This window comes from Carcharhinus amblyrhynchos, chromosome 12, assembly GCF_965287045.1.
Source record: "Carcharhinus amblyrhynchos chromosome 12, sCarAmb.v2.hapA, whole genome shotgun sequence".
Lineage (NCBI taxonomy): Eukaryota > Metazoa > Chordata > Chondrichthyes > Carcharhiniformes > Carcharhinidae > Carcharhinus > Carcharhinus amblyrhynchos.
The window spans coordinates 40,678,049-40,702,603 of NC_137335.1; the positions used below are offsets into that span (position 1 = coordinate 40,678,049).

The 24,555-nt window shown below is 41.2% G+C and overlaps 1 protein-coding gene across 2 annotated transcripts in view; it reads left to right on the forward strand.

Annotated features, from left to right (window-relative positions):
• The first annotated feature begins 1,374 nt into the window (after positions 1–1,374).
• LOC145350927 (EGF-containing fibulin-like extracellular matrix protein 1) overlaps positions 1,375–24,555 on the forward strand; it is a 103,079-nt gene continuing 79,898 nt past the window's right edge. For both annotated transcript variants that reach the window (XM_080200400.1, XM_080200401.1), the window contains exons 1-4: positions 1,375–1,506; positions 2,113–2,200; positions 2,557–2,605; positions 9,075–9,320. In XM_080200400.1, the coding sequence (XP_080056526.1) occupies positions 2,120–2,200; positions 2,557–2,605; positions 9,075–9,320 (376 nt within the window). In that variant the 5' untranslated portion in view covers positions 1,375–1,506; positions 2,113–2,119. The remainder of the gene's footprint in view (positions 1,507–2,112; positions 2,201–2,556; positions 2,606–9,074; positions 9,321–24,555) is intronic.

Consider the following 24,555-nt stretch of genomic DNA (forward strand, 5'->3'; position numbering starts at 1 on the left):
GAAAGCGGGAAAGTGGAACTGATCCACTTCAGATCAGCCATGATCTTATTGAATGGCAGGGCAGGCTCGAGGGGCTAGATGGACTACTCCTGCTCCTATTTCTTATGTTCTTATGTTCCTATATGTGAGATGGAATAAATCACCTGTAATGGCACAAGATACCAACTTGTCACCCCTATATTTCATTGACTGAAACATTCTTATTCCATAGAATCACAGAATCCCTACAGTGCAGAAGGATGCCATTCAGCCCATCGAGTCTGCACCACAATCCCACCCATTTACAGGATATCCCTGTAATCCATCTTATCTACCCTACAAATCCCCCTGACACTAAGGGGCAACTTAGCATGGCCAATCAACCTAACCTGCGCATCTTTGGAGTGCTGCAGGAAACCCACGCAGACACAGGGAGAACGTGCACACTCCGCACAGTGACCCGAGGCCAGAATTGAACCGGAGTCCCTGGTGCAATGAGGCAGCATTGTTAACCACTGTGCCACCGAGCTACCCCTATATCCACTTTTTGCACCTTCATCATTGCAAAGGCGAAATTTGGCACAGGAACTCAGAAGGCCTTCAAGCTCCAAGTTTGAAGTTTAAAGTTTATTTGTTAGTGTCACAAGTAGGCTTACATTGATTGACAGAAATTGTTGAGCTCACCGTGTGTTTATTTTGTGTTTTTTTATTCATTGTTGGATGCCCACCTCCCCCATCGGCGCGTCAGCCAAAGGTTCCCGGAGTAAATCACCCACACGCTGTGCTGGTGTTGTGTGTTGTTTTTGGCTCACGGGATCCAGGAACAGTGCAAACAGAGGCCGTTTTCAGAGCTGTGAACACTGGCCTGGGCCCTTTAAACAACCTTCTGAAAACTTGCCCACTGCCGCTTCAACTCTGCTTCCTTCTGCTTGGTCTAATGCCGAGGAACATGCTCGTGTATTTTCTACTAACAGCTTTGCAACTTTTTTTTCCCCAAGTCGTCGAATTGGTATCAAAATATTGGAAATGCCACACAAGCTGCAGATTGTTTTGGGAGTATTTATGGTTCGTAGTAACTGCAGGATGATGAAACCTTTTAGATTTGGAGGAACATTTTACTTCGCATACAGTCGCTCCATTCCTGAACAGCGTGTTAGTCTGTAACCATTAGATGCAATCAACTCGGCTCTGCTATAAGTGAGTATTGACTGATAGTCCCGCCTTGCCTGCGGTGTATGGCTGCAGAGCCACTATACCACCTGATGGTGCTGCAGTTGCAATGACATTCCCCTTGAACTGTGCCTGAAGGGTTTGTTTGCCGTGCTATTATTAATCAGGAGATTTTGTGATGAGCCTATGAACCTGCAGAGGGAGCAACACATCTGTCGTACAAACGTCCTCACAATTTCTTCACCACCACTGCAACTCACACACTCAACACTGCTCTTCCGGCAACTGCTTTAAAAAAACAGCCAAAAGTTACCCAGAAGAATATTGAAAGGTTGTGAAGACCTGCTTTTCTTTAAGGTAATGTCCGTGTATGTATATAACTATATGTATGTAACTATATGTATATAACTTTTATAGATAAAAGACTAAATATGACGTTTTATTCTGCGTGACAATTCTGTTATCTCAGCATGCTATCTATCTTTTAAACTTGTTCATTTTCACTTTAGACTATTTACTAACCTCATGTCATGATGTCCTTTGAGCTATTATAGTGGATATTTTTGTGTATAAAGTTATGTAAATGAATACAAGATAGGTGGAAAATGAAATGTTTACAGATGGAGAGAATTCCCTTTTGTGTTGAATCCACCATCAAGTCATTGTATGCATTCAATTCATGAAAATACTTAATGCAATATAAGTAATATATATACTTAATTGGAAAGGTTTGTTGAAGGATTTACAAAGCATAAATATCCTTTTCATTCTCATAATGTTGTGTTGCCTGTCAAGACTTGTAAAAATGTTGTTAGTTTAGACTTGAACTCATTCCAATAAACCAGTGCAAAAGCAACCTTTTTATGTTCACCATGTATTTTTTGAATGATAAATATAAATGAATTATGCTGTGCAGGTTGCTTTTGTTAACAGTTGTAAAGCTTGTGTGTTATTATTGTCCAGATACAAGATGTTGCAGTGGTATCTGCTGGTTGCAATGATTTTCCATTCTGTAAGCTCACAGGAAGTCGATGAAACTATCACGTATACGGTAAGATATCTCCAAGAATGAGCACACTTTTTGTTCAGGACTATATAAGATTTGATTATAATTAGAATAGCAACAATTCATCATTGATAAAATCATAAATCTGTAATGTGATCGACCCTATAAACAATTGTTCCAGTGTGTTCATCTACAATGGATTATTTATTTCACTCTTTGTAATTAATTGAAAGAAACACCATTTTTATATCACAACAGTTGCCTATCAAGGAAAACATTGCTGAATTAGTCAGTCGCATTCACTTTTTTTTAGTTGTCCTGCTGCATTGCATAATATTGTAATTTTCGTTTGAATGCAAAAGCAGTGTTGCACTTTGAAACCACTCTTTATGCTCTTACAGCAGTGTACAGATGGTTATCAATGGGATCCTGAACGACAGCAGTGCAGAGGTGAGACTGTAAACTTGGGAAGATTCCTTCCCTTTACATTGTATTTCTTCACCTTTATTTGACTGTTTCTTTTCCTAATTCAAGTTCTTTTTTTTACATTTTACAGTCATAACTTCAAAACTGTTTCAACATTTCTTGATGTAAGCTTTCAGTTATAGGTCAGAATTAGCCACTGTGAATCTTTTTTAATGTACTGAGAAAATAATAATTGCAACAACAACAAATTCAGTACACCTGTTGGAAACAAATTGTTGTTTTCATACAATGCAGTTAAATAAGTCTCAATGGGCTGGATTTTGATGAAAATGTAATGGCACATTCTGTTATTAACGTGCAAATTGGCCAGGAACTTGTAACAAGAAAGAGATACCCCATGAATTGTTAATTGCTACTGGTCAATTGTTAAGTTACTGGTCAATTTGTATTGCTCCAGCAATAATTGAATGTTAGCAAGATCTCGTGCATAACCTTCCCGTGCTTTTCATGAGGTGACTACATTTGCATATTAGTTGCCCATTCAACTAGCAACAGACAGTTAAGTCTGGTGAGTAACAGTATATGTATCCTTTTAACAACATCCTATTTGTTGATGACTGCCAATCAAATTCTCTTGCCCACAATGTAAGCAATTATGTATCAAGCTGCATTCCTTCAAATATGAAATGGTAAAAATAGCACATTTTTGTTCTTACTTTTCTCTTCTGAGCTTTTTCATTTCTTCTGGGCATAGATCTTCCTCCCTAACCCTGTAACCTGCCATTCCCCCACTTCTTTAAAGATAAAAGATTGACTTGCATTTATATAGCATTTTTCATGACCACCAGTGCTTTACAAACATTAAAGTACTTAAACCAAAAGTTGAGGAGAACATTTTTAGCCAGCTCATTATAAGCCTGGACTTCATATTAGGACATACTCAGGACATTAGATTAAAAAGAAAGTTAGGAAAGCAAAGAGGGGGCATGGAAAAATTCAATCAAGGAAAACCCAAAGACATTTCAGGATATGTAAAGACTAAGGAAGGAGTAGGGACTAGTTAGGGACCAAAAATGGAACTTGTGTACGGAGGTGCAAGAAATCAGCATGGTTCTAAATGAATACTTTGCACCTGTCTTCAGAAAAAAGGTGATACAGATATTGTTGTTGAGAAGTAATGTGAAATATTGTATGGGATAAACATAGCGAGAAAGGAAATATTAAGGGGACAAGTATTTTTGAAATTGGATAAATCATTTGGCCTGGATGAAATGTATCCCAGGCTGTTAAGAAAAAGCAGGGAGGAAATCCTCTCTGCCTGCAGGTGAGGTCCCAGAGGATGGGAGAATAGTTAACATTGTACCATTGTTTAAAAAGGGAGGAAGGAATAGATTGAGTAATTACAGGTCGCTCTGCTTAATCATGGTTGTGGGCAAATTATCGGAAACAGTTCTGAAAAAAGTGTGGATCATTACACAGAAACGAATTAATTCAACATGGATTTATTAAGATCTGACGAATTTGACTGAATTTCTTGAGGTAGTGGCAAGGTGGCCAATTTAGGTAGCCCATACGGGGAGGGTGGATTCTCCCAGCCCGCTGTGTTGCTAAAGCTTTTGCCAGGAGACTCAAACGAAGGCCATTTCACAGACTTCCCACTGGGAGCCACGGCCTCTGCAAATCTCCCAACACAGTTGGATTTCTGGCATTGTTAGCTCCGCACCAATATTTATGTAAATACACATTTGAATATATTTTAAATCCCATAAGTGGGCTTGGGACTGAAGTCTCCAGGCCTGCTAGCGTCTCCCCCGTGTCACTCCAATGGGGTTTACTCTCCGCAGGTGGCCCGGTCCACCTGGATTAAAGAGGGGCAATCAAGTCCCCCTACAGGGTTAGGAGTAAGGAGGTGCCTCCTGGCTGTTGTTGCCTTGGCAGTGCCAGCCTCGGGCCCCTGCCACTGTCCAAGGGGCAAAGTAACTATGTCCAGAGGGCACCTTGGCACTGCCCATCAAGCATCAGGCAGTGCCAAGGGGGCACAGTCTAATGGGGATGTAGCCTAAAGGGGGCAGGGTCTCTGTGGTGAGATTGGTGGGGGTGGGGGATCCCACTGCCACTCTGCATAGGGGTCATGAGCAGACATCGAGGTGGGCCGGGGGTGGGGTTGACGTTTGTGGGGCCAGCGAACGGCTGTGGGGAGTTTGGAGAGACAGTGATGAGGGTTTGCTGTGCTGGCCAGCACTCGGGAGGCCGGCAGTGCGGGGCTCCTGCATACGCACCGATCTCCACTATGATAGATGCTGGAGCCCCATGCTGCTGGCCTCTCCAGAGGGGATAGGCCCTGCCCACTGAATTTTCAAAGTGTAGGAGATTTTGAAACAGCAGGAATTATTTCAGTTTTTACTTGAATTCAACACTTAGAATTTATTTGGGGGAATCGCCTCCTAGGACTTTACCAAGGCTTTTGTTAGGATCCCACATTACGGATTTGTCAGCAAGGTAAGAGCCCATGGAATCTAAGGAGAGAGAGAGACAGAGCAGGAGGACACAGATATGATTGGAGACAGAAGCAGAAGTGGATGATAAAAGAGAAAAAGAGAGAGTAAGAGCAAGAGAACAGTGCAGACTTGTTTGGAGACAGAAACAGGAGTAGAGGGCAAAAGTGAAAAAGAGGAAGAGAGAGAGCAGCAGAAGAGCAGAGACATGATTGGAGAAGAGAAGAAACAGCAGCAGTGGATTGGCAGCACACTCTAGTTTGAAAAAGTGAGAAGAAAAGTCAAAATGTAATATCACAGGAAGGTTGTGAGTTGATTGGTTGGTGAGTATTGGAGATTTATTTTTCTTTGCCTAAATCTAGGGAGTTAGCACTAGGAGCTGGTAAATTAAAACATATTTTTGTTAGATAATGAAAATTAAGCAGAAGGGAAGTGAGCAGCTGGTGCGTTTTTTATAGTAGAAAGTTTTATTATCTAATAGAATGGCAGAGCAGCTTCAAACTCTTAAATGCACATCCTGTGCCACGTGGGAATTCTAAGATGCATCCTGTGTCTGGGTGACACCTGATGCATGAATGGTTGTCGGCTTCAGCAGCTCAAACTCTGGGCTTTAGAACTTAAACAACAGCTATTGTCATTTTGTGCATAGCAGGTTTATAGATGTGCTCACCTTGCAGCTTAAGAGTATGTAGGGAGAAAAAGAATGATCATCAGACAGTCTAGAAGAAACAGGCAGGCAGTGCAGAAGTGCCCTGAGTACATCTTGCTCTCCAACTAGTATTCAAGTAACTTCATTGCAGTGTTAATGTAAGGCTACTTGCGACACTAAGAAATAAACTTGAAATACTTATAAATGGGGTTTAAGCATGGAGGCAGGGGGATGGTTATGTGATTTAAATATACAGTTTGTATCTGTCTTTACTGAGGAAGATGATGCTGCACAGATCATGGCGAAAGTGGACATAATTCAGCCTATCCATTAATAGGGAGGTGGTATTGGATAGGTTACTTGTACTTAAAGTTGACAAGACCAGGACTGGATGAGATGTATTCAAGGATACTGAGTGAAGTGGGAATGGAATTCTTTGTGGTTATGACACCTAGAATGTTTTTGGGAGAATTGCCCCCCCCCTCCCCCCAGGACTTTACCAAGGCTCCTGATAGGATCTCACATTACAGAGATCTCAGTAAGGTGAGAGCCCAGGGAGCGAGAGAGAGAGAGAGCAAGAGGACACTGGTATGATTGGAGACAGAAGCAGAAGTGGAGGATTAAAGAGCAAGAAGTGATAACAGGCTTGTTATGAACTGGCTAAAACATTCCCTATGTACGCTTGAATTTTTGAAGGCACAGGCACAAAGTATTCATTTAGAATCATGCTGATTTCTTGCACCTCCACACACAAGTTCATTTGTGATCCCTGACTAGTCCTACTCCTTCTTAGTAATCTTCTTGGTCTTTACATATCCTGAAATGTCTTTGGGTTTTCCTTGATTGCACTTGACGATATTTTTCCATGCCTGTCTTTGCTTTCCTAGTTTTCTTTTTAACATCAGCCCACTTTCTAATGTCCTAAAGAGTTGTATGTCCTAATCTGAAGTCCCAGTTTGTTTTGAACTGACTAAAAAAATTTCCTGCATACGCTCAAACTTTTGAAGGCACTGGCCTTCTAATTTCTAATCTTCATTAGACTCTGGGCTGGTGCTAGAGGACTGTAAAATTGCAAACTATACACCCCTATTCAAAAAAGGCTGTAAAGATAAGCCCAGCAACACCACCCCCCCCCCCCACAACACTCCACCTACACCTCCCCCCAACCCCCCTGAATGCAGCCGACATTAACCTCCCACCCCACAAATCAGAGCCAGCATTCACCCCCAACATTCAGTGCCAGCAGCCCATCCCCTTTTATCCAAACACTGGACCCTTTACCCACACAGCCATCAATGACATCCATGGAGCTCCCATGTCTGCTCCTGATCACCACAAGGAAGTTAATCCTCCTCCTTCCCCATGAGGCTCCCATGGGTGTCTGCCCTGGCACTGCTCCCTGGCATGCTGGCATTGCCAGGCTGGCTTGCCAGGTTGACGGGGCATGGTGCCAACCTGGCAGTGCCAACTGGGGCCAAGGGTTGGTGGCAGGAGACATTGCCAGGGCACTGCCTAGTCCCTCTCCCGGGGGCTATAATTACCTTCAGATCCTTGGGGAGATCCCTATGACAGGTTCACATCTGGGTTAACCTGATGTAAACTGCACCAATGTGATGTAACGTTGGCACGGTTTGCAAGTGTGACGGTTTGCAAGTGTGACAGTTTATGAACCCGGGCCCCTGGCGCTGTGAGGCAGCAGTGCTAATGGCGTGCCACCGTGCCGTTCCCTAGGAGCTAGTGTTAGGACCCCTCCTCTTCCTGGCATATGTTGGTCATTTAGACCTTGGTGTACAGGACATAATTTTGAAAATTTGCAATCAATACAAAACTTGGAAACATTGTTAGGAGGACAGTATAGAAATTCAAAGGGACATAGACTGGTAGAATGGGCAGACAAGTAGCTGATTAATTTAATGCAGAAAAGTTGGAAGTGATTCATTTTGATATGTTTCTCTACATTCTTCAATGTAATTTTAAAGTGGGTGCAGGAGCAGAGGGACCTGAATGTATGCGTGCACAAGTCATTGAAAATGGTAGGACAGTTAATAAAGCAAACAACATCCTGGGCTTCATTAATGGGGCAGTTTTTTTTTTAATCTGGCAAAAATATACTTCATACAAAATCTGAAAGATGTATGACAAAACATTTCCAATTATTATAACAGTAAAGTTAGATGATATTTACATTTCCTCCAGAGATCAAAGTTCATTCTGAGATGCTTCAGTTCAGTAATGAGAACATTGCATATATTTCAACACTTTCATTACACATTCTTTACAAACTATGTATATATTGATTATGTTGCATTCTGCAGTGCTTCAAATACACACGCAGTTCAAGGGGGTTTACCAATTTACTAACCCCTCGATGTACATTGGCTGAAAGGCCATACACGGTGGCCTTTCCCCATTGCGTCCTGCCAGCAGTTGTCCCAAGTTTGAGTGCTTCAGCACATAGTCCTGGACCTTGGACTGCGCCAGTCTGCACAATAAATGGCACTTACTAAGAAGCATTGGAGTGCATGTCCACAGATCGCTGAATGTAGCAGGACAGGTTGATAAAATGGCAAAGAAAACACACAAGATACTTTCATTATAAGTTTAAGTTTTTTTTAATTCTTTTCAGAAGTAGGCTTATATTAACGCTGCAATGAAGCTACTGTGAAAATCCCCTAGTCGCCACACTCCGGCACCTGTTTGGGTACACCGAGGGAGAATTTAGCATTATTAATGAAGGCATGAAATATAAGAATATAGAGGTTATTCTAGAGCTCTATAAAACACTATTCATGCCACAGCTAGAGTACTGCATAGAGTTCTGGTCATCACACTACTAGAAGCATGTGTTGGGACCTACTCAGATACAGATCAAGACGTGGAAAGAGAAACGAGGCTGCATAACTCTTTTTCATTCAGCACAAGCATAGTGCACCTTCTCTGTCAGAAATTTTTCTACGTTTCTCTTTCTCTACCTGATTTGACATTGAATTAAATTTCTTTCTCAATCCCGCCATTGTTTATTTCTTGAACCTTTAATCACATTGACTAAGGAGTGCCTTAAATTTCTGAAAGCACAGGCACAAAGTATTAATTTAGAATCACGTTGATTTCTTGCACCTTCACACATACGTTCCGTTTGTGGTCCCACCTACACTCAGGTCCAAGCTACCTTTAGCTGTGCTGTCATCAGCTCATGTTTCAAGCCTTTTGTAGGAAAAATGCTTTCACACCTCAGTGTGAGGGAAGAATTCTAACTATCAGGGTATGCCAGCAAAATCAGGCTCATTTGTTGACTTTTCTGAATACAGGATCTGTGACATGGGTTAAGTAAATTTTTTTTGGTTATCAGATATTGATGAATGTGAAACCATCCCAGGTGCTTGCAAAGGAGAAATGAAATGTATAAACCATTACGGAGGATACTTATGCCTGCCTAAGACAGCTGTCGTTTTCCTGAATAATGTGACAACGGCTTCTCCTTTGGTTCCTGGTCATGTTCCTGTTCCCACTCGACGGTCATATCCAATCCTCCCTCGTTACCCGCAGCGTCGATGTCCGCATGGATTTATGCTTAATGAACAAAACCAGTGCATAGGTAAGACAGCGGTTTAGCAATTTGATTACAATTGTGTGCTTGTGAAAAAAGACATTAATGATAATGTTGCTTGCACTTGCTTCCAAAAACATTCCGTTGAATTGTATAATTTTAAAATATTTTCCTCTGTTATAAAAGCAAAAGATTTCATCGTTAGAATACAAACTACGTTTGTTTTGCATTTCCACGGTCATTGGAGTGACTTTTAATTGGGTTTTTCTCCTCTCATTTTAATTCATATTGACTTGGGAGGCCTTGAGTTACTTCATGTTCCCTCTTGCCAATCAGGAAATTCAAAGCACTTGATGTTCTGTGTGTCGCTGGGAGAATACAAAATTCAAATGGGCAAGTCGGTCAATGTCACTTTTCATTTCCTTCTAAATGTTTCCTACATTTTTCCAAACAATATTATAGTATTGCATATTTTAATATAACGAATAGTTCCACATAAACACTATAAAGAAACAACAGGTGAGGCGATGGTCTGGTGGTCTTATTGCTAGACTATTAATCTGGAAATTCAGCTAATGTTTTGGGGACCCAGGTTTGAATCCTGCCTTGGCAGTTGGTAGGAATTTGAATTCAGTAAGAAAAATCTGGAACTAAGAATCTACTGATGACCATGAAACCATTCTCAATTGTCGGAAAAATCTGTTTGGTTCACTAATGTCTTTTAGGGAAGGAAATCTGCTGTCCTTACCTGGTCTGGTCTACATGTGGCTCCAAAGCCACAGCAATGTGGTTGGCTCTCAACTACTCTCTGGAAAAGAGCAACTAGGGATGGGCAATAAATGCTGATGTGGATGTGCCGACGTTGGACTGGGGTAAACACAATAAAAAGTCTGACAACACCAGGTTTTAGTCCACCCGATTTATTTGATAGTAAACTCACAAGCTTTCGAGGGGACTCCCTCTTCGTCAGGTGAATGGAAAGTTCTGGCCTCGGACAGAGCATATAAAGCACAGCTTTATATGCTTTGTCCGAGGCCAGAACTCTCCATTCACCTGACGAAGAGGGAGTCCCCTCGAAAGCTTGTGAGTTTACTATCAAATAAATCGGTTGGACTAAAACCTGGTGTTGTCAGACTTTTTACAATAAATGCTGGCCAGCCAGCAATGCCTACGTCCCACAAATGAATAAGAAAATCATTGATCTGCAAGAAATCCTGTTGAGATGCATCTGAGGCAAGCTATTGAGATCTACGTCTGAACCTACAATCTCTGTGCAATTGATTTCCAGTCTTGGGTCTGTAAGGTGGGAGGGTCACTGAGAGACCCTCACTCATCTTGGAGCATCTGACCACAGCTCTGCTGAAGGCCTGGAAGCAGTTCACACAATCTGTTGGCTACAGTTGGCCCCAGGAATCTCTGAAGAGAATCAGGAAAAATATAGGGGATTTTTTTTTACAAATAGGACCTCAACGAAAACCTAGCTTATGAGAAACGGTGCTTTTAAATTCAGATTCACGCCTGAATCTGTTTTTGCTGATGTAAGATTAGAGGCAATAAAGAAGGAGTCCAAGGATAAAAGCTGCTTTTGAAGTGCAGAATTCAAGAAGTAGGAAAATCAAAACCGAAGGAGGATCTTTATTTCAAAACAGCACTGAAGCTGCGTTCAATCATGTGCATTAAAAACTCAGGGCAAAATTTTCTGCTCATGCTCACCCAAAACTGGAAAATCCCGCCCCAAGTCAACGGACTTTTGCATGATCCACTCCCTGCACCCCTACCCCAATCACTGTGATTCCCGTGGCGGGCGGGTGTGATGGAAGAACTCCCCCCTTAGTGTTTTGGTGCACCACCATGATTAGCTGAAAATGCAAAAAATTCTCCTTCCACATCAGGTATACAAGGTGGGCAAGACAAGTTGAGAAGATTGTTCAAATAAGTGCATAAGATTCTTGGTTTTATAAATAGAGGCAGTGAGTAAAATACAAAGCGATTATGTTAAATCTTTATAAAACACTGAATGGATTCCAGCTGGGTCATTGTGCCCAATCCTGGGCTCAACACTTTTGGAAGGATGTCAAAGCCTTAGAAAAAATAGACTTGTATATGTATACCATCTTTCATGTACACAGGATATCCTAAAGTGCTATACAACCAATGAAATACCTTTAAACTGTAGTCAGTTAGTAACATATGGAGAACAGACAACAAATTAGAACCAGACCTTTCAGAAGTGAAATTAGGAAATACTTACCCATGTATAGGGTGATAGAAGTTTGGAACTCTCTCCTACAAATGGCAATTGATGCTGGATCAATTTATTAACTAAAGGTATGGGATTTGGAGTTCAGGTGGATAAATGGAGTTACATCACTGATCAGCCATGATCTCACTGAATAATGGAACATGCTCAAGAGGCTGAATAATTTTCATCGAATCTTTCATAAGATGTGAGCATCACTGCAAGGCCAGCATTTTTTGCCTATCCCTCATTGCCTTTGAGAAGGTGGAGATGAGCCACCTACTTGAACTGCTGCAGTCCATGTGGTGTAAATACACCCACAGTACTATTAGGAAGAAAATCCCAGGACTTTGACCCAATGACAATGAAGGAATGGCAATATAGCACCAAGTTAGGGTGGTGTGTGCCTTAGGAGGGAACTCACAGGTGGCAATGTTCTCATGCATCTTCCACCCTTGGTCCTTCTAAGCAGAAGAGGTTGCAGGTTTGGAAGATGTTGTCAAAGCATGCTTGGCGAATTGCTGCCGTGTCTCTTATCGATGGTACACAATGTTACCACTGTGCAATGATGGTGGAGGGAATGAATGTTGAAGCTGATGGATAGGGTGCCAGTTAATGGGCTGCTTTGTCTTAGTTCAGACTTCTGGAGTTTTGTTGGAGCTGCACTTATTCAGCCAAGTGGAGGGTATTCCATCTCATTCCTAACTTGTGCCATGCAGGTGATGGACAGGCTTTGGGGAGGCAGGAAGTTACCACAGATGTAGCCTTTGACCTGCTCTTGTACCCATAGTATTGAAAGGAAGTGTGGCCAATAGTAATTCACCACTGTGCTAACAGGTACTTCTACATTTATGTTGTAATCTTGAGTTATGAATAGTGATGACAGAGGCTGATGTCTCCCACTCGTACCACCTGCCATCAGCATGTGCTGGAAGGGTTTGCAGGTAGATAATCAAGCTGGATAAAAGCACATTACTGCAGATGCTGGAATCTGAACTCAAAAGAACCAAAGTGCATTCTTGATACAGCCAAACAGCTTGATTATCTGAAACCAAAAGAGAAAATGCTAGAAAATCTCAGCAAGTCTGGCAGCTTCTGTCAGAAGAGAAAAGAGCTGACGTTTCGAGCCCAGGTGACCCTTTGTCAAAGCTAAATGGCATAGCAAGTGGGAGTATAAATATCTCCCACTTACTATGCCTTTTAGCTTTGACATAGGATCATCTGGACTTGAAACGTCAGTTCCTTTCTCTCCTTCACAGGTGCTGTCAGACTTGCTGAGATTTTCTAGCATTTTCTCTTTTGGTTTCAGATAATCAAGCTGTTTGGCTGTATCAAGAACGCACTTTCCTTGACCTGGAGTTTCTGACTTAGAAGCAGGGATGCTGCTCACTGCACTAGAAGACACCACAACATCTGGTAGCATACTACACGTTCTGTGCTAAAACATCTTGCCAATCTTTCCTTTTGGCTACTACAAGCCATTCACAAATTCTCCACATTATTGTTCAACTCCCCAAACACCTTGTAATGTAAAACTTCAGAAATATGATTTTTATTTCCACAGTTCTTCAACCAGAAGAGTACTGCAAGCATCATAAAGCACCTCTTCACTGAAGGGACAATTGTAAACTGTAACAATTTCACAAAATGGGGCTAAATGGAGTCTTCCCATCCAATCTGTTAAGTTATTGGACAGGAAGCTGTGGGAAATGTGCTGGTAATTTCTTGCTATGCAATCCTGATGAATGCTTGCTTGTGTCATTGTAAAATCAACTCTCGGTATTTATGTGGCTCTTGGGTATTGTATTCAATGTGCAACAACTTCTTGTGGGTTTAGGGGAAATTCACAAAATCTTTTTGAATTGAACACAAAATGAGCTTGAGAAAGTCTAAAACTGGCCAGCATCAAGAGAGAAGGCTGCACTAAATCTTCTAACTGGAATTCTTGCTAGGGTGAATAGGTTGCTGGAAACCATAATTTTCAGGTATAGTTCAGTGAGATATGGAAGGTTCAGCAAGGAAGCTGCTCCTAAAAATCTGCACAGCATAACAGTTGAGGGGAGCTTATTGTTAAACTTCTGATACCCAGAATGTGATGTAAAAAAAAGACATCAATATTTTACCTAAATTTACAGTATGTAAGATCACAAATGTCTGCCTAATGCAAGTCTTTCTTTATATATGCTCAAGCTACCTGACCAATCAGTGCCCTCCGCCTGTATATCCTTAACATTAACAACACAACTAACATGACATTAACAAATTCCCCTCTTTTCTTTAAATGGAAGCCAAGCAGCATACAAACAATATTAAAAACAAGAGAAATAATCAAATGATATACTGGACATCACATCATAATTCAATACACCTCTCTTCCAGACTGCTAATAGCTCCTTTGTGCAAGCAGGCATTTTGTAAGGCAATCCAGCAATTGACTTGCATGAACCCATTTAATCTTAGGGATTTTTTTCTTTCTAGCATTTCTTTTACACTAGCGATGTCAATCCTTAACCTTCTGTCAGTCACAATTTTTGTTGATTCTGGATTATTCCACAGTTAGCTATTATTTATGTAACCTTCAATGGGCAAACTAGTCTCAGAACACCCCTTGTATAGAATTTCTCCTAATATATTTGACAAGTAAAACCCCATAGCTGTCTCTTCTGAAAAGGCCAGTGTTTCCACAGCAAGAATACTTTTAACCACACTTTTTACCTTCTTAGCTTGCCAAGCCAAGAACAACATTTCCCATTTTCCCCACCAATAATATTCTCAAACCAGTGGTACTCAAATGCCTATTAAGATTGGCATGAGAAGCATCACTGAAAATGACTAATTTCATGTCTTTTGGGTTCCCCCCAGATCTGGAAATTTGAGTACACATTACTCTGTATTTAATTTCTAAGATGTTTTATCTGCCTTTACAACCTCTTCAACTGAACTTAACATGTTTCATCATACTCCTCAGTTGTAGTACATCGAAACTAGCTGATTTTAGCTGAGTTCCCAACCCAATCAAGCTTCTTAACTGCTCTGCTTCTTCTTTAGATGTAACACCATCTATCTGTAGTGACCTAGCAGAGTTAACAGGGATATTCACTCGATAAGATTGTTGATTCAAAGTTACCCCAGACCTCGTATGCTTAATGTATAAACCTACATATGTAAAGGACCCCAAAGCCTGACTTCCAATCTTTAATCTCATTATAATAAGTTGCTCAAATTCCACAGAACCACCCCATAGGAAATCATCAGCAAGCATGATAAAGAGTTTCCCTTTGCGGTACCTTTTAGACCATTGCTGGATGCTGTCAGCTGAATGTAATCTACTTTTAGCAAGACCGACCTAACCAAGAAATATCATACTCTCGATGTATCATTCAATCCATAAGCACATTTGTTTCATTTCCAAAGATTCACTTCTACATCAATTGCCTCTTTAGGTGATTTCAGAAACTTTTCTCTGAAAATTTTCTCTCTGCAAAAAAGCAGCTTTTATATTAATTGACCCAAATTCCCACAAATATATGATCAACAGAGCTAAGATAATTTTCAGAATTACTTTTCCCACCATGAAGGAGTCCATTCTAACATCCTGAACTCCAAGTTGCCTTTTGAGACCCCAAGCCACTAGTTTCTCTTTGGCCTCATAGATCCCATCGGGGAGGGCTTTTCCTGTATCTGTCCATTTATGCGATAAGGCTGGCTGTCCTCTACCTGGTATTTCTGAGTAGTTACTAAATTTCTTCCCGCAGAATTTCCCCATGATATGTCTTGTGTCAGGTTCTGACTGAAAACCAGTGTGTATCTCTCCAAATGTATTGCCAAATTTTCAAACTGGATATTCTGGCACTCTGACTAAAAAAATCAAGGAGTGTCATTGACGCTGTCTGTCTGGCAGGGGAGGTCTGGCCTGATAAAGCCACCAAGTACAGCTCGATAGAGTTTGACGTGTCCTCTTTTAAAGGGTGCCCTGATCAGAACTGACCTTAAAATAACCCAACACCCCTATATATATATATATATATACACATACACACACACCCATGACACCACAAAGGTATCAAGGGTTCTCCCCTGCAAGCGCATGGGGGGATTATTGGGGGTTCTCATCCTGGCCCCCACACAACCACCACAGCAATATTGCCTTCGCTATCCCCTCACACTGCTTGTTCTCCCTCTTCAATACCCATTCCCCCACAATATCTGTTGCCCCTCGTGGCTGCCGCATCCCTGGCACAGGTTGGAACATGCTAGCAATGCCAGTTGATGCCACAGGCAGTGACCAGGCCTGCCCCCTTCCCCCATCACACCCCAAAACCCCTCCCAGGATTATAGTGATCTTGGCGCCCCCAGTAGGAACCCTTCGACTGTTGCCCATCTTCTTAAGGCTGTTTTGAACCTCACCGACAATTTGAATATTCAGGGCATATGGGCCCTTTTTATAACATTTTAAATACATTTTAACGGATTGATATGAGGTTCCTGTCCTTTGTGGGCAGGAATGTCACTATGACACTAGTGAGGGTAAGGAAAGTGGGGAAGTGTGATCTTGCTGCTGAGAATCCCATTTGCTGACTCTTCTGAGATGATGTGCCTTTGTTTTGCCTCGCTTAGTAATTTATTTTCTAATTTTTTGGCAGCTGTCAAAACTTCCCAGTAATAAGGGCTTCTATTTCTACCACTGTTTGTGGATTCTTCTGAAGTTGTGTCCTATTACATAATGTAATCAAGGTACAGCCTTTATTTTCACTTCAATGTCTTTCTGGACCACTACAACAGTATCTCTCCTTCTCATGATGAGAGATTCTATGGCCGTTATGTGATTATTTTCTAGCTCAAGACTCACTTCCAGTTCCAATATGAGAACTCGCACAACATTTTCTTACTTTCCACTACTTCTCCTCATTCTGCCAATCCACAGATCTTCTTGTACATCATGTTAGACATTTAACCAATGTTTGAACTATCCAGTAGCTTTCTTTCTCTCCCTACAACAGTTGAATTTCTCATTCTCTGGACTCTTCAAGTATAAATGTCATCTGAGTACCTGCTCTAGTCAGTTGTCCTTTGGATATGATATTCATCAGTAAGACTCTGCCCATTACCATCAAGTCTCTGATCTATGGTATTCTGTGCCTCGTTGCTGTAAACATACTTAAATATGTTATATGTTGGTGCCTCATCACCCTTTTGTCCTTACCGTGCCTTATTGTGGAAAGACTGAAACTGCTTACCCATTTCTATAAAGTGCAAAATCAAAATGTCTCTTTCTTTCCCCCACACTTTTAAATCCATGGCTACTACTTCATTGTGGTTTTGTGCCAAGTTAAAACTTACAATGGGACATGGTGGCATCCTCCGATACTTTTAAAATGCACCACATTTTCCACTATTCTCTTCATTGAACCTTGTATCAACCAAGGGATTTATTAATTCATCCAACTGTTAACACACCAGCTTTAAAAGTCAAAAGGGTTTTGGCACATTGTTGCTAGAAAAAGACTGATTAAATTTTCTGCATGTGGGAAGCGATTCTCCAGTCCGATTACTAGTCAGTGAGAAAAAATGTGAGGGAATAGTCTGTGCAACTTTAAGACACTTTGTTTATTTCTGTCAGATTCTTTTCACCTGATGCCATTAACACTTTAACATTCTGACTGGAAATGTCAAACGTTGTTAAGGAAGTCCAATAATGCACTGATTAGGTAAACTGCAAATCCACTTTCTAAAATCAATTGCTAATCAAGTTTGATGTCCAGTTTCATTTGTGTTTTACTCATGGAAGGCTTGCTCAATAGCAAGGATATCTCACTTGAGGCTATGTTACATATTTAAGTGGTTGCATGACTGCTTTAAAAGCCGGTCACATCTTTTGATGGTGATGTATTTGGGCTGTTTCACAGACTCCTGCCTTATTTTCTGCTCTGTACAAGCAACAGCCCCTATTATAAATCCATTGTTGTAGTTTGAATCTACATGGGCAAACCACATCTTTTTTTCCTTTTTAAAATACACAATCCCTAACATAGTTAGGACATTACAAGCTACGTATGAATAAAGTATCTTACAAAGCTATTTTGCATGAAATTGCTACTTTTTTTAGTAACCTCAGTATGCTATCATCCTCAAACTTGAAACAAATAGACTTTCCAAACTCCCTGAACTTAGTACAATCCCTACTACTACATAAATCTAAATAAGTTTTAACTAATCTGTTCCACACTCTATTGAGGTGCAACTACTATATAACATGGCACAGTTAAATGAATCCATGACTAATACACTAATTGCTAGAATGAATCTTGTCAGACTGATCGTTATTACTATCTTCATCCTCCAAGTTCTATGGCACGTATTACATTTGCCTTCCTAACTGCCGACTGAACCTGCACATTAACCTTTAGGGAATCTTGAACAATGACTCCCAAGTCCCTTTGTGTTTCTGATTTCCTAAGCATTTTCCATTTAGAAAATAGTCTGTGCCTCCATGCCTCCTTCTAAAGTGCATAATCTCACACTTTTCCACGTTGTATTCCATCTGCCACTTCTTTGCCCACTCTCCTAACCTGTCCAAGTCTTTCTGCAGGCCCCCCCAACCATTTCCTCAATACTACCTGTCTCTCTACATAACTTGGTATCATCTGCAAACTTAGCAACGATGATTTCAGTTCCTTCCTCCAAATCGTGAATGTATATTGTGAAAAGTTGTGGTCCCAGCACCAACCTCTGAGGCACACCACTAGTCACCGGCTGCCATCCTGAAAAATACCCCTTTTATCCCCACTCTCTGCCTTCTGCCAGTCAGCCAATCCCCTATCCATGCCAGGATCTTGCCCTTAACACAATGGGTACTTAACTTATTTAATAGTCTCCAATGTGCCACCTTGGCAAAGGCCTTTTGCAAATCTAAATAAATCACATCCAGTGGTTCTCCTTTATCTAACTTCCTTGTTACCTTTTCAAAGAACTTGAACAGATTTGTCAGACTTGACCTCCAGCATGGTGGGGTTGGGGTGGGGGGGTGGCAGGGGTGTGGTCATTTGGCATAACTCCTACTTCTTCCCCTTGGTTTTGACAGAAGATGTATATTCCTGGTTCCTGGTCTGGATTCTTAAGATGGTTAATATTTCATCCACTAATACGTTTATCAGAGATTTCAAATTCCTTTATCTTCATAGATGGTTAAGTCCCAATGGCCAGAGCCTGCCTTAGAAATGAAAAGAGCCTTTGTGCATTTCCTTGAAATTTGACTTATGCATCTAGTTCACTACAACTAGCAGCAACCCAGGCAAACCTAATCAAATGAAGTCAGCCATCTTTAGAGATTGTTGTAGTTTTCTGAAGGCTAGAAATCCCTTTTGTGTGAGTTGCAGCCAGTTACAGCTTCAATCAGTGTAAGGTTTTTGCCCATTAAAGAAGCCAGGATCATATAGATGCATACATTTATCTTCATGCCTTCTTGGCATGGTACTTTGTTAAGGACACAACCTATGTCCACATATCCACATTATTTTTCTCCGCAAGTCATGAGGCTCACATTCAGAGAACATTGGTAGGCAATCATTCCCTAAAAAAATTACATTTGCTTTGAGCCATTCTTCAAAAACACAGCACAGATTGCAATCTCCTATCTGAGAAAAAAAAATTCCTAGTTTCTATTTACTTTTACAACTATCCTCCGACACCATGTTTAACTTCTGAGAGCCAGATGGTGAAGCTGGAAACCAGACACCAATCTTTTACTTAATACTAAATTTGTTTATTGTATATAGGGAGGGTAATTAATAATCTAGAGGTCCAGGCTAATGTTCTGGGAGACATGGATTCAAATCCCATATTGGCAGCTGGTGGGATTTAAAATTCAATTAATACATCTGGAGTTGAAAGCTTAGTCTGAATAATAAAACCATTGCTGATTGTTGTAAAAAGTCATCTCGTTCACCAGTTCCCTTAAGAGAAGGAAATCAGTGTCCTTATCTGGTGTGGCCCTAACATGTGACTTCAGACTCACAGCAATGTGGTTGACTTTTAATTCCCCTCTACAATGACCTGGCCAGCTACTCGGTTATATCAAACCATTACAAAGTTTTAAAGAAATGAAACTAGAGAGTCCACCTACCATTAACCTAGTCAAACATAATGAAACAAGAAAGCTGAATACAAGCTTGGAGTTTGGTAAGTGGTGGAGTTTAAAAGTACTAAACTTGCCCTTAAATTGGTGCTCTTTAAATCTAATCTCATCTCTAAATTAGCAGTGACTGGGAAGTATTGTGAAAACATGCTAAATTCTTTTGAGCAGTTTGGACAGGATAAACTCTCCCTCAGCTGGGGGAGCTGAGTAGTTTATTAGTTAACTGGTTTAATCTGGTTACTGTAGTCCAAGTTCAGTTTTCCATAAATTCAGTTCAGATGATACAGCAAAGCAAACCAAGTGCCAGAAGAAAGCGGAATGTCAACTTGGAATTTGATGAAGAGAGGGAAGGAGGTGTTTGTTTCCCCGTGCTTTTTCTATCTTTATCTTCCGTTAGAACTGATTATTATCCACTGCAGAGAAAGGTGCTATCTGTTTGGTGACAATCTGCTATGTGGGGAAGCACTACTCTATCCCTAGGGTTTTAAACAATACACAACTTGATGGTGAAGTTCATAAAATATATAAAAAACACCATAAATAATAAATAATTAAATTAAGTGGCTATTTAAAAGGCATTAAGGTGGCAGGGGAGGTAATGTATCAAGACTGTAGCATATGTTAATTCAGTACTGTTAGATAAAGCAAGTTATCTATTCGTATCAATGTCTCCATGATCCATTTCAAAGAGATTCAAGATGTAAATTTATGAAAGACAGAAATATTCAGTTCATGTCACAAACTAATACATGTCACACCTTAGGTTAGATCTTGGGTTATGTCATTGTGTAATTGGTGTCAACTGTAGTATACGGGTCTGGATTAATGTAGGACAAATACAGTACCACCCACACAGTGATGTATGAAGGCATTTGACTCAGGCCCAGAGTCAGTATGGTGTTGAGCAGAGACAGGGAGTGCAGAGGAGGTTTACTAGACTGATACCGGAGTTGAGGGGGTTGAGCTATGAGGAGAGGCTGAATAAACTGGGCTTGTACTTGTTAGAGTTCAGAAGAATGAGAGGAGATCTCATTGAGACGTATAAGATGATGAATGGGTTGGATAGGATAGAGGTGGAAAGACTCTTCCCGCTCAAAAAAGACAATAGGACTAGGGGGCACAGCCTCAAGATAAAAGGGGGGCGGTTTAGAACGGAGTTGAGGAGGAACTTCTTCACTCAAAGGGTGGTGAATCTCTGGAATTCTCTGCCCGTTGAAGTGGTGGAGGCTGCCTCGCTAAATATTTTTAAGACGCGGGTTGATGGGTTTTTGATAGGAGAAGGGATTAAGGGTTATGGGGAGAGGGCGGGAAAGTGGAACTGAGCAGCGACAGATCAGCCATGATCTTATTGAATGGCGGGGCAGGCTCGAAGGGCTGGATGGCCTACTCCTGCTCCTATTTCTTACGTTCTTATGTTCTTATGTATAGGCAGCTCCTAGCTTGCAACCTTTACTGCATATGTGTCAATAGTTCTAGTAACTAATGAAGCTTCTGTTAACTACAGAAGAGAATACAGACTTCTTTAAGACATAACATTCTGTAACCAACGCCCTCCCAACATGGTGGCAGGAATGGAATTAATAACCCAGAACCACACTGAAATGCAGGGGAAGACTTAGAAACATTCAACAAAGCATTCTGACTTGAAAGGAAGCTCTTAAAGAGGCAGAGGGGAAATTACCAGTTACTAGAGAAAGGACTGGAAGCTGAAAGCAGACATTTAAACTCCTTGCTACAGCAGACGACTCCTTTGAAAATCCTCTGGAAGTCCAACTTCAGAGTACAGGGTCAACAAAATCTTCAAAGGTGAGCTAAATCTTTTAAAATTTCAGGTTGCAGCAAATCCTGAAAATTCCTTGTGTCACTTGTGAGAAACCCCATCAGTAAAACTTAGTGCCCACGTCGGAGACTGAACACCTGGCCTCTGACCTTGTCTGAAAGAAGAGGATAATTAGTTAAATATTTTAGGTACATCACAACTGCCCAGCTCAATTTTAAACAAGCAGAAGCTCCAATTTGACTGACACGACAGTTTACAAAGTAAACCATTGAATAAAAGAAGAAGACAGGCAGCCATTGTTAAATTTATTTTAAGAGGAATGCCATTTTTCAGAGTCTGCCAAAACTAGCAAACACAGGAAATCCTGTTGTGTCTGAGGGAATGGTGATGCTATCTTGAAATTCAGACAACTATTGAAGCTACGCCTGCACTTCTTAAAAGTTTTTGTTTAAACATAGGAATAATTCCACACTTCCAAATCAGTTTGGACTAAACTATGGCCCAGACCAATCTCAAAATTGAGGCCTTTGGAGGAAAAGATTGTTAAGGTACAGCATCACTTCAGGTTTAAATAAAGCTTAAAGGAGCTGGTGAACACAATGATTTACCCTACAGACATGATTATAGATGACATCATTGTAAGACAAGGAATTCATGAATCATCTGCAAGATTCAAAGAGGTATTACAATCATTTGATATTTATTTCAGCCTAAGAAGCAACAAAATACTCAAATTCAAAAAGAGTCCAACTGCCAGGAGATATAATTAGTTCACAATTCAGTGATCTGCACAGGATGCCAGAAGGTTGTGAACACAGAGAATTAAATTCTGAACTTAACAGAGACTGAATAGTGGTAGTGGTAACAGACGATGTACTCTCTGACCTCCTACAAGCAAAGGAAGATCTAACCCTGGCAATCCAGATAGTTAGACAGATAGTAACAAAGAAAGAACTTTGTGAGACACACAGGACAACCTTAAAGGAAGCAGGTAAAAAAAAATGGCCAACTCTTAGTCCAGATGGTCAGGCTACAAAGACACAGGAATATTCTTAGTCAAGAAAAGTGTGCCAGCAGAGCAAAAATGCCAGCATTGTGGAGTGAAGAACTCTCTCAGGTGAGATCAGTGTTTTGTCAGAGCAGCCCAATGCTCTCAATTAAACAGGATGGACAGTATGGCAAACTTGCAAGGCAAGAACCCTGAAACACTTGGATGGCCCACGAGATTGAGACTGCGAACACCGAAGACACAAGGCATGCTCATTTTGTAATATGAGCTGTCAATGGCTACCAAACGAAATTTAACTTAGATTTAGGAATCAGCGTGGAAGTCCTGTTGGACAAAGAACCATGGCTGAAAGACTTCTGGCTTTGAACAATGGACGCACGGTTTAGCGGGTTCAGAAGAATTAAACCTCCAGACACTGGTATGATCCTGGAAGCATTGAGGTGTAATGGTAGGCAGATTTTCAAGCTGATGTACATCATCCATAACCAACTTTTTTTATACCCTGAGCAGGGATGCCTGCTGAGCCTTGGACCTCTTCAAGATGGTAGATAATGTCAAGACAACCACTGTCATTAACCAAAAGAACTGCATGTTCCCAAGTACTCAAAAGAAAAAAGAGTTCCTGACTGGGACTCCAGTTCTGAACCATCTCTGTCTTTGCAGACCAGGTTTGTCCATTCTCGTTACTGGTCCTGGAAGCCCCTCAATGGTCAGACCAGTGTACCACCCAGGAGATAACAATGACGTCTCCAATGGACGGGGCAAATGAGAGTGATTAGCATTCCCAAGAAGCCTCTTTCCTATCCCGACAGTGATACAGTAGGTCAACACAGCAACCACTGTGTATTCACTGAACCTCCCTGCTAGTGTGCCAAAGCCACGAGATGCTGGAACCTGGTTGCAGCTGTCCATGGCAGACAGTGAAAAGCAGAGGTGAATAGACCACTAAGCTGCCTGCTTATCACAGAAATGCTCTTCCCCAGCCACAGAGGAGATCACATGTTGATGGAGAAAGCAAAAGCACCATGAAGGAGATGAACAAAAATGTTTGTCCACTCCCATTAAAAAAAATGAGTCAGATTAGCAGCAACCATCGATCGATGCAATAACTGAACCAACAAAATGTAGCACAACATGAAGAACTAGAAGAAAAGAATGAAAGCATAACCAGATACCAGATCAACATGAAGAACCAGCACTGTAAGTGAGATATGGAAAGATTATGAACCTTTATATCCATGGACTCTAATGGAAGAGATAGTATTATTGATAATATAGTAACAGACCTAGGATAGTAATAGTAATAATGCTATAACAATTTAACTGTATGGGACTGATAATTTATGAAATGAAGTAAAGTAGTAAAACTTCAAATACATTGGATAAAGACTGGTGGGAGGGGGAGTGTAGTTTAAGGCACATAGAGGGTCAATGTGGGAGCGAGAAGGTACACTACCTTCTACACACAGATGTAAGAAGGGATATGTTCCAGACCCAGGTGTTAAGCAGTCATGTGTATAGGCCTAAGCATGGAGACAGCTTGTACCCTTTACTGTACATGTGTAACTAGTTCCAGTAATTAATAAAGATTTAATTACACTGCAGAAGACTACAGAGATTTTTTTCAGACATACCAGGTGAAAATTTCCCTCCAAAAATTCCAAGTATCCTAACGGCAAGAAAACGGAGACCTCCATGCTGGTCTTTTCATCGAGCTCCGCACTGCAATCTTCTAACACTCTGTCACTTTTCTTGACAGTTGGGAGCTTCCCGCAGAAGCGGGTGGGGGTGCAAGGATTGGAGTGGGGCCAGAGTCTGCACACGCCTATGAAACCAGCTTCAGAGCATTTAGGTGCATTCTGCAATGCCAGGTGGGCACTGCCACATGGGCACTTCCAATGGGCACTGCCTGGCCATGCTCCCAATTGGCTTCCAATCCACCACCCTCCTCCCTCCCTCTGGCATGGCCATGGAACCTGGTCTCCGCTGGTGGAGACCAGTAGTGATTCACGTCAGTGTGGGGGGGAAAGCATCTGGGAGAGGGGAGGTAGCTGTGCCGGTATCACTAATGATATGAAGATCCAGGCAATCTGATGGTAAACGTGAATCAGATTTTTGGCC